Source organism: Heptranchias perlo, chromosome 27 (assembly GCF_035084215.1).
Source record: "Heptranchias perlo isolate sHepPer1 chromosome 27, sHepPer1.hap1, whole genome shotgun sequence".
Taxonomy (NCBI): Eukaryota; Metazoa; Chordata; class Chondrichthyes; order Hexanchiformes; family Hexanchidae; genus Heptranchias; species Heptranchias perlo.
This window is the reverse complement of record NC_090351.1, coordinates 6835132-6846655: the sequence shown is the minus strand read 5'-3', so window position 1 is coordinate 6846655 and position 11524 is coordinate 6835132. Positions and strand designations below refer to the sequence as shown.

Here is an 11524-nt window from a genome sequence, read left to right as displayed (position 1 = left end):
TAGCACACTGTACATTTGCCAAACTATGCAGTCATGTCCTAGCACATCATTCATCACAAGCATCAGAGACAGATAGAAATCTGCTCAGTTACTTAACAACAGCTCTAATTAATATTGGGATGCTGGCTTAATTGACCTGGTGAATTGAGGATAGTCAGGTCTATCCAAAGCCTGAGGGTGGAGCTATGCTTCTCCAATTCCCTGTTATTCTCAACTCCGTGGTACAGGATTAATGCTCAATCACAGTGTCTACTGTTTGAAACTGTTCAGTGATTTTTAAAAGCCTGTGATCCAAACAATAGTAGACAACACCAGCGTTGCTGACTTATTGAAAGGAGGTAACTGACTCATTATTACAAATTACAATCTCTCAAAGTCATATTCTCAAACAAGTTACAACTTACAACTAAACAGATCATATTTTTAAACCCTATGATAGTTAGCAAGTTGTGGTTAAACAACCATTACACAGGAGCAATGGTTGAGGATATACCTACTGTACAAGTTACCTCAAAACAAAGTGTCCTTTTTTTGATCAGTTCACATGATGCTTAGTATGTTTACAATTTTAGCTCTTGGCAATTTAATCCAAAAGGTATTATATTTACAACTGAGATAGTGCTCCTTTAAACTAGCCAGATAATAAAGGATTTATAAATTCGGAAAAAAACCACAAAATTAACTTATCCCTTCTCTAGGAACTTTCACTCTGCTTCATTCTAGTGTCAGGTCACTCACTGACTCCCAATTCAGGCTGCATTTACACTATATTTGCAGTGTAAAGGCATCCTTAGATAAGTTTGAGAAAATTAAAAGATTATATTAATAAATATTTTCAAATACTGAATTTATTCATCTGCTTATCTGATACAGCATCTTTAAAACTGATTAGCTGAACTTTCCCACCCTGACAATACAGCACCAATATTCAATCAATGTGTCTGGTCACAGTGACTGATCAATGAAATGAGAAGATCCAATTAGCTGGGCAACGAGCATCAACTCTGGGTATGGTGCGCTACTCTTGGAATCAGATTTATTTATAGACTCAAAATGAGATCCCACACATGTTAGATGTATACTATCCCACATAGAAATTTAGTAATCCACTGTGTACTTAAGAACGTAAGAACATAAGAAATAGGAGCAGGAGTAGGCCAAACGGCCCCTCGAGCCTGCTCCGCCATTCAATAAGATCATGGCTGATCTGATCCTAACCTCAAATCTAAATTCATGTCCAATTTCCTGCCCGCTCCCCATAACCCCTAATTCCCTTTACTTCTAGGAAACTGTCTATTTCTGTTTTAAATTTATTTAATGATGTAGCTTCCACAGCTTCCTGGGGCAGCAAATTCCACAGACCTACTACCCTCTGAGTGAAGAAGATTCTCCTCATCTCAGTTTTGAAAGAGCAGCCCCTTATTCTAAGATTATGCCCCCTAGTTCTAGTTTTACCCATCCTTGGGAACATCCTTACCGCATCCACCCGATCAAGCCCCTTCACAATCTTATATGTTTCAATAAGATCGCCTCTCATTCTTCTGAACTCCAATGAGTAGAGTCCCAATCTACTCAACCTCTCCTCATATGTCCGCCCCCTCATCCCCGGGATTAACCGAGTGAACCTTCTTTGTACTGCCTCGAGAGCAAGTATGTCTTTTCTTCAGTATGGACACCAAAACTGTATGCAGTATTCCAGGTGCGGTCTCACCAATACCTTATATAACTGCAGCAATACCTCCCTGTTTTTATATTCTATCCCCCTAGCAATAAAAGCCAACATTCCGTTGGCCTTCTTGATCACCTGCTGCACCTGCATACTAACTTTTTGACTTTCTGTACAATACACAAAGCTTCTAACCAACCCTACTGCACAGTGCACTGAATCAGGACTAGAAGGCACATGTACTCAAAGGTCCTGTGGCAAAGGAAAAGAAAAAAAAGCAAGCAAAAGGGGAGCAGTCATCTTGGAAATACAATACTTGATTTAAAGGCAAATTCCAGGCTAAATAAAAGCATAAATTGACCATAAGAAACCAGAGCCTGGCTGTAACCTCGGACCTGAGGGTATACACCCGTCCAGAAGCCGCAGGATTATTGTGAAGACCCTGACTCACAAACAAGCTGAAGACAAATAATGGCAAGTTCCTACCAGAAAAATAACAGGATGGCAAAGATGCTTCCCTGATGGTTTTTTTCTGGCTAGATACACCAAGTCGTATGTTACTGAATCATAAAATATTCGATCAGACTTGAGTTTGATCAGTTGTCAGTGCTGAATTAGCCAATTTCAGCCAGGGCGGCAGTAGGAGGTGCTATAACTGACCTCAGTGTCCCCAGGATGACAGTAGCAGAAGAATCAGCCAAAGTTTGTGCTTCTATTACACAATGAACCTCCTGCTGGAAGTAGATGGGAAAGGATGAGGCTTGGCTGTGATGCTTCCCAAAAACAGTGCTGACACTGTCCAAAGTCACATATGAGTAATGGCCAATTGGGTGAAGTTACATGGGGTGGGGTTGGGCGAACACAATCTGGTGAGAGGTAATAATTTTAAATTGAAGGTTTATAATTTAGCAGAGAAGCAGACAATGAATTAATAAGAACTAAATACAGTAGTATGGTGCTAAAATTTATAATTTTATTTCAAATCAGAACTGTATTCAGTTGAATTGCCACAAAGTAAATTTGACACTGGGGAATGACCTGCATAGGCCTGGAATGTGAAAACCCACAAGAGCTCAACCTACTCAAAGCCAGAATGAAATCACGGACCAAACAGCAAGCACTGGTAGCGGAAGACACTTACCTTTGCCATTAATGGCAGGAAACAAAAATCGCCTCCTTAGATGGTGTTCCCTGCCTCCAGAGGAATGCACGTTGCTCCACTTATATTACAGCACTGCCTTCCAGGGCAGCAATGTAATATAAATAGGATATTAAAACCACCAAACACAGGAAGAATAAGACACATAAGTATATAGATGTCTCCATTTAAATAAAAGAGACATTCAAGATTATCTAGCAGTTCAGATGGAAGCACTTTCCCTTTAAGTAACAAACCACAGGGGCTCCATTGCTGTGCTGAGAGTGGAAGTACTTCATTTTTCCATGACATGTAGTCAGTCTTCCATTATTTCCAGTAAAAGCATGTTTAAGAATGTGATGAATATACATGAACTTCCACCCAAGGGGAAGAAACAACTGCATTCCAGATTTGATTTCTAACCTTGTGGGAACTGTAACAGTCCCAAAATGAAAATGCAAATATCTTGAAGTTTTATTTACAGAATACTGATCAGAATACCAAATATCTATTGCTGAAATTGTACTCATTTCATTTTCAAGTATTTATAATCACAATAAAAAAAAATGATTTTTCTGCAGTAATGGGGTTATTTTGAAACCTTAGATATATTCCGTACTCCAGGATTGAAGTTACTGGTTATTATAACTGCAACAAACTTTTGGAATCGCAGTAGACAAGGCTGTGGCCAACGTAAGGCCCCTGCAACCATTGACATTGTTAGTGGGCACACTCAGTCGCTGCCTACCGTTTCTTCTCGACTTGGTATGTAGCTCTACACGCCAAGTACTGACGCAATGATTTAAGCTATGCTGAACAGCAGGGTCTATATATTTTTTTCTTGCAGGAAGAAAATACACGATTGGACTTTAATATAGCAGGTGGCAAAGAAATATCAAAACTAGAATGGATGACATTATATTAAAGCACAGACAAGGACAAAACTACCCCCCCGCCCCTGCCACCTCAATGATTACAATGAACTGATATTTTTTCTTTTGCACCAAAGAACATCCAGATGTGGCAAAAAATCTCTCTCTCCCTCCTTCCGGAAGAGTTGGGAAGCAAAATGCACAGGAAAAGTTTAATTCAGGCCTTGATGTTTGACTTCTGTGAAATAATGGCACCAATTTTATGCTGGATGATGTGAAATAAACACGCAGCAGAAATTAATAATGGAATTGTCTGATGGCACAACTATTAAGCAGATTACATCAATATTCCGATTTAAGGCCCTAGAAACCATTTACATTATTGGTGAGCAGCCTCAGTCTACCTTTCCTGGAAATTATTTTTTTGTCCAAGCAAATAGATTTTATGACAATCTTAATCCATTTCCATTGAACTCTCACAAATATTATTCAGCTACAATGTGCAACCACAATGGTTATGTGTTGGAATATTTAGCAAATTCAATTTAAAGCAAACCGAATTTTCCAATTCCCACAGAGAAATGCAGTTGTCCATTACAGCAAGTACAGAACAGCAAGACAAGTGGCATCACTTTGAAATTTAAATTGAATTTTAAAGAATAAGTACCCAACCCGGGGTTAGCGCACACAAACTACATATAATCACAACATCCAACCATGGTTGGGAAAGGCAAAAGACAACACAGAAATGTACTTGGCCAGGAAAGTCCCTTAAGGTCTATTTGACCAATCGCAAAGTTCAAGAAATACAGCATTAAGCTTTCTTTTATACCCCACAATCATGTCATTTGCCAAAAAAATCCAGGTCCCTCCTGAATTTGCTGAAACTATCCGCCTCTACTGTCTCTCTGGGAATCTGTTCCACACATTCATCACCCTCTATGCATTGTAATTAAATCTACTCCCTGTGCATCTTCCCTCTTTTGAACTTCAGTCCTTACCTCCTGGTTACAGAATTTGTGGTTATGTTAAACAATTTCATAGAATCATAAAATGTTACAGCACAGAAACAGGCCATTCAACTCATTAAGTCTATTCGTGTTTTTCTCCACGAGTCATCTAGTTTAATCCCACTCTGCTGCCTACTCCACATACCCTTTAAGAAAGGAATTTCATTTATATAGCACCTTTCAAGTCCTCAGGACGTACAAAAGCACTTCATAGGCAAAGAAGTGGTTTTGAAACGCAGTCACTGGTGTAATGTAGGCAAAGGGGACAGCCAATTTACACACAGGAGCGAGAAATATTCCTCTTTTTCAAGCAATTAAAAGAATTTATAGATTCTGCTTCAACAACAGTTTGTGGGTAATAATTTTGCATTCTAACCACCCTCTTTAAAGATTTTTTTTTATTACCTCCCCTTCATTTAGTAATTATCTTAAATTTATTATCTTCCAACCAGCGGAAACAAGTTATTACTATTTACCTCACATAATCCTTCACAATCTTGAAGTCCTGCATTGGTTTAGCCCTTAACTTTCTCAGATCGAGTGAAAAAGCTGTAACTTCTCAAGTTTCTAGTCACAACTTTAACACCATTTCTATCTTCTAAAAACATTTAAGTGAAACAAAAGAGCATAATATTTTTAGTGCAAAAAAAAAATCAATTTTTTTTTAGGACTCAGTCTAGAATATGTGCTCAAACCTCCAGATTGGGCCATGATTCCATGACCTTCAACTCAGAGGCAAGAGGGCGACCACTGAGCCAAGGCTGACACTCTTAACTAACATTTTATTATCATTCATTCCCAGTACTTCCCTATCCAGACCCCTCCATATTTGGTCCGCTTGTTCTGTGATTTGTATCAGCAACATTTATTTCTAAATTATTTACATATTATGTAAATAATAATAACCCCTGCACTGATCCTTGAGATACCCCATTAATGACTTGCCTTCCTTCTAATGCAGACCCGCGTACAACTGCTTTTTGCTTCCTGTGATTGAGCCAATTATTGATCCATTCCAGAAGCTTTCCCCCTATTCTGTGCTTTCCGATTTGATGGACCAATATCCTGTGCTGCACTGTGTCAAAAGCTTTACTAAAATCTTAAACTGGAACCTCAACTGAGCTCTCCTTATCCATTAAGTCAGTTATCTCCTTGAAAAAGTCCAATAGCTTTATGGGAGGAGGTCATATCCGATAAAAGACATATTGACTCCCTCTTATTTTAGTCCATATTTCTCTAGGCCTTTCATTATTCCTCTCCTTCAGATGTTTTGGACTGGCCTGTAGTTGCTCGGGTTATCCTCATGACCCTTTTACACAAACTGGTGTTACATTAGTTCCTAAAAATGCTGCCAGGACGTGACCAACTTCATTAGCCACTTCCTTAAAACCCTAAGCAATTACCGCAAATTTTGTACATTATATTGGTCCACTGGAATATTGGAATATCCTTAAGCATTCAAAGTAGTCCAGAGCCTACAAAAATCCTTTAAACAATTTCTGAACATTTCAACTTAACAGTGAACGTTAAAGACGTACTTACTGTTATTGTTGCTGTATTAATGGTGGCACCAGCAGGGACAGCCACCATCATGGTGTTGCTACCAGCTTTTGTAGGGTCGCTAACGGTCATGATTCTCACCCCTACTTTATTTGGGATACCCGCCATGGAGACGCCAGTTGTGTCTTCACCAGGCCTCTTGATGGCTTGCCGACATGGCTGACCTTCACAGGTAGAAAGCTGAGAAGCAGAGACTGTACTGCTGCTCTGACAGGTGGTCACATGAGAAAATTCTACAGGGTTGGACTGTACAACCACATTGCCATTATGGTGAGGCTGAGGCAAGGTTACATTAAAAGTGACTGCTGCAGTTCCACTAGTTAATACAGAGTTTCTGTGTGCTTGCTGAACTGTAGGATTTGGTACTATCACTGTAGTGTGTGCATGCGATTTCACATTAGAAACTGAAGACGGTCCATTGCACATTTTGCCCAGTTGACTGCTCTCACCATCCAGATGACACTTTACATCTTGGTGCTCCTGATTAAGAATCTCCCCATTCCCCAAGTGGTTAGACGTGAGTGACTTCTCGTTAGGAACATCCTTCCCTATGTGCGAACGATCGCCTTTAGCAAAATCAGAGTCCCCGTTGATCAATGGCCTTTTTAAAGCATTTTTTATTTCTGCTGCACCCGATTTCTCTAAAATTGGATCTCCATTTGTCAAGTTTGCCCCACCGCTAGTTTTTGATTCCTGGAAAGCTGGTGTGTTCTCCACAAAACCACAATGATTCATCCCTGAGCTGGGGTTCTCCTTCTTACTTTCCCCGTTAAGTAGCTTCCCAGTCGGATCAACCTTTCCATTTAGGTGTCCATTGCTCGCACTGTAAGCATTACCCAAGAAAAAATTTTCCATCAGTCCAACAGTTTGTTCTTGAGATTGTGAAGTAAGCATTTTTGTAGCATCCTCGACTTTCTGACAAACGTTTTTCTCCCCCTCAAACTCATCAACTGTTGTGTTGCTTTGGTTGAATGGAACATTTGACGATTGGATAACGTGGGTGCCGATGACTGGCTTTGCACTGTGGTCTCCAGAAAGACTGTTTGCTGGATTTGTATTTATTTGGGTCGCATTTGTGTTGGTTAAATTGGTATTCGGTACAACAGTGACAGTAACTTGTTGGTTGAGAGATGGTCCCTGGAGTATGGTGCTAGGGCTGGTGGTAGAAATGAATTGGCCGGGGATAATTTGCACAGTTTGTAGGCCTCCGTGTGGCTGTAAGATTTGCAAGTTTGGCTGACTTACAACCAGCTGCTGAGACTGGGGTTGAACTCCAACGCTTGGTACTGTGTTGGCCATCATCTGATAAACAACCTGAGGACTTTGAGCCCTGGTAACAGAAGATGACACTTGTGGAACAGGAAGTAGGAGCTTGCCTGCTTGAGAATGAGGGGGTGGTTTCGGAAGTAGCAACTGTTTAATTACACTGGTTTCACCAGTATTAGATTGAGGACCTCCCATAGAAGGTTGTTGAACATGGACTTGAATTGGAGGCTGCTGGACCGAAAGCACTTGCCCACAGGTACTAGGATTCACCAGGGAGGATGGTGGCAACTGGGCAGAAGAAATTCCACCTGGATTTGTCAGAACAATCTGATGAAAACTGGCAGGGTAAACTTGGCCTTGATGTCCAACTATCACTTGGACACTTTGTTGGGCTTGTTGCTGTTGGAGCTGGGTGGAATTGCTGACAATAGTTAATGGTGTTGGACTAATGTTTTGAAATGCCTGTGAAGGAACAGAGTTGTGGCTGCCTGCTATGGTAAAAGTCTGACTGCTAGGCAGCTGAACTGCAGCTGCAGATACAACAGCAGTGGGAGCTGCTGTGTATTGAAGATGCACTTGCACAGGTTGAGCAGTAGAAGGTTGGATAAGCTGTCCTTGGGAGACTATGGCAGCACTTGTAATGGGCTGCATTCTTGAAGCAAATTGAGAATTAGGCAGTGTTTGATGGAGAACAGGAACTGTTGTAGTTGAACAGAGAGGCTGCTGTCCAGCGAGGGATTGGTGAGTAACTGCAACGTGAGGAAGATGAACAGAGGTGGTCATGGTGGGCAGCTGTACAGCTGTAGTGACTTTGGTCGCTGCCATTTGCATTACAGCATTCCCAGGAACTACTGTGGTTACTGCAGAATGAAAATTTGGATGAACAGGAGATGCCTGGATAGTACTAGGTTGTATTCCTCCAATGGGTGTGGGCACCTTGCTTGCAATAGTACAGTATTGCTGTTGCTGGACTGGAGTACTTAACCCAGGGGGCAGCTGGGAAACGCTCGGAGTCTGGGTTGTGTAGAGGATTTGAGTGACTGGTTGACTTGTAGAAAAAGCAGATGTAAGGGTTCTGTGCATTTGAACAGTTGGGCTCTGGGCAAGAGGAGCAGTCATACCTAGGAACAACAGAAAGATAATCGGTTAAGTGCAACATATACACAGTAAAACCTTATCACCATAGCATGCTGTAAAACTGGGGTCAAGCTATTTTTACTGATCCAAGTGTAATCACAATCACAGAATCAGACAGCACAGAAGGAGGCAATTCGACCCAAACTTCCCCTTTTCGGCTCTTTGAAAGAGCTATCCAATTTGTCCCATCTCCCTGCTCTTGCCCAATAGTCCTGCATTTTTTTCTTTTAAAGTATTTATCCAATTCCCTTTTGAAAGTTACTATTGAATCTGCTTCCAACACCCTTTCAGGCAGTGCATTCCAGATCATAACGCGCTACATAAAAAAAATTCTCCTCATCTCCGCCCTGGCTTTTTTGCCAATTATCTTAAATCTGTGTCCTCTGGTTACCGACTGCCCTACCAGTGGAAATGGTTTCTCCTTATCTACTCTTATCAAAACCCCTCACAATTTTTAATGCCTCTATTAAATCTCCCCTTAATCTTCTCTGCTCTGAGAACAATCCCAGCTTCTCTAGTCTCTCCACATAACTGAAGTCCCTCATCCCTGGTACCATTCTAGTAAATCTTCTCTGCACCCTCTCCAAGACCTCGGCATGCTTCCTAAAGTGTGGTACGCAGAATTGGACACATACTCTAGCTGAGGTTTAATCAGTGATTTATAAAGGTTTTTAACAAAGGCATAGTGGTCTTAATGGGGGACTTCAACCTTCACATAGATTGGGGAAAGCAGACTAGCAACTGTCAGAAAGGTAGTGAATTTCTTGAGTGTGTCTGGGATAGTTTTCGACTGCAGTATGTCCTAGAAGCAACAAGGAGGCAAGCCATACTAGATTTAGTAATGAGTAATGAACCAGATTTAGTCAACGGCTTAACTGTGCGTGAACATCTATCCAATAGCGATCATAACATGATCGAGTTCAATGTAGTCTTTGAAAGGGAAAAAAGTGAATCAGTTGCTAAGATTCGAGACTTGGGTAAGGCCGACTTCAATGGGATGAGACAAAGACTGTCCACAGTAAACTGGGCAAATCTGTTAATGGGTAAAACGACTGTTGATCAGTGGGAAATGTTTAAAGAAACATTTAACGAGATACAGAACCAGTTTATACCCCTGAGGGGCAAGAACTCTACTTGCCAAAAAAAAAGCCATGGACAACTAAAGAGGTAAGGGACAGTATAAGACATAAGGAAGGGGCATACAAAAAGGCAAAAAATGGCGCAGATCCTGGCGAATGGGAAAGATACAAAGATTAACAAAGGGTCACAAAACAGATAGTAAGAGCTACAAAAAGATAGTATGAAAAGAAACTTGCAAGGGATATCAAAACCAATACGAAGTACTTTTATAGTTATATTAGGAAAAAGAGGGTGGTCAGGAGCAGTGTTGGCCCCTTAAAAACTGAAAGTGGGGATACTGTCATTGACAATGGGGAAATGGCAGACATGTTGAATAATTACTTTGCGTCAGTATTTACAGTAGAAAGAGAGGATAGCATGCCGGAAATCCCAAGAAAACTAATATTGAATCGGGGATAGGGACTCGATAAAATTAACATAAGTAAAGCAACAGTAATGAAGAAAATAATAGCACTAAAGAGTGACAAATCCCCAGGACCAGATGGTTTCCATCCCAGGGTTTTAAAGGAAGTAGGTGAGCAGATTGCAGATGCCCTAACTATAATCTTTCAAAGTTCTCTAAATTCAGGAACTGTCCCTCTAGATTGGAAAATTGCACACGTCAATCCACTTTTTAAGAAAGGAGAGGGGGCGAAACCGGGGAATTATAGACCAGTTAGCCTAACATCTGTTGTGGGGAAATTGCTGGAGTCTATAATTAAGGATAGGGTGACTGAAAACCTCGAGAATTTTCAGTTAATCAGGGAGAGCCAGCATGGATTTGTGAAAGGTAGGTCGTGCCTGACAAACCTGATTGAATTTTTTGAAGAGGTGACCAAAGTACTGGACAGGGGAGTGTCAATGGATGTTATTTATATGGACTTCCAGAAGGCATCTGATAAGGTCCCACATAAGAGACTGTTAGCTAAGTTAGAAGCCCATGGAATAGAGGGAAAAGTACGGACTTGGTTAGGAAATTGGCTGAGCGAAAGGCGACAGAGAGTAGGCATAATGGTTAAGTATTCACATTGGCAGGATGTGACCAGTGGAGTCACGCAGGGATCTGTCTTGGGGCCTCAATTATTCACAATATTTATTAACGACTTAGATGAAGGCAAAGAAAGTCTCATGTCTAAGTTTGCTGATGACACAAAGATTGGTGGCATTGTAAGCATTGTAGATGAAAACATAAAATTACAAAGGGATATTGATAGATTAGGTGAATGGGCAAAACTGTGGCAGATGGAATTCAATGTAGACAAATGTAAGGTCATCCACTTTGGATCAAAAAAGGATAGAACAGGGTACTTTCGAGATGGTAAAAAGTTAAAAACAGTGGATGTCCAAAGGGACTTAGGGGTTCAGGTACATAGATCATTGAAGTGTCATAAACAGGTGCAGAAAATAGTCAATAAGGCTAATGGAATGCTGGGCTTTATATTTAGAGAACTGGAGTACAAGGGGGCAGAAGTTATGCTGCAGCTATACAAAACCCTGGTTAGACCACACCTGGAGTACTGTGAGCAGTTCTGGGCACCGCACCTTCGGAAGGACATATTGGCCTTGGAGGGAGGGCAGCGTAGGTTTACTGGAATGATACCCGGACTTCAAGGATTAAGTTACGAGGAGAGATTTAACAAATTGGGGTTGTATTCTCTAGAGTTTAGAAGGTTAAGGGGTGATCTGATCAAAGTTTATAAGATATTAAGGGGAACGGATAGGGTGGATAGAGAGAAACTATTTCCGCCGGTTGGGG

At 41.0% G+C, this 11524-nt stretch overlaps 2 protein-coding genes across 3 annotated transcripts in view; one reads left to right on the top strand and one right to left on the bottom strand.

Moving 5' to 3' along the window:
• LOC137344365 (AT-rich interactive domain-containing protein 2-like) overlaps positions 1-11524 on the bottom strand; it is a 309213-nt gene that overhangs the window by 18619 nt on the left and 279070 nt on the right. The window contains exon 15 of the mRNA XM_068007259.1: positions 6229-8633. Within this exon, the coding sequence (XP_067863360.1) occupies positions 6229-8633 (2405 nt within the window). The remainder of the gene's footprint in view (positions 1-6228; positions 8634-11524) is intronic.
• The window catches only part of tmem9 (transmembrane protein 9), a 571911-nt gene that overhangs the window by 343571 nt on the left and 216816 nt on the right, over positions 1-11524 (top strand). The window lies entirely within an intron of this gene.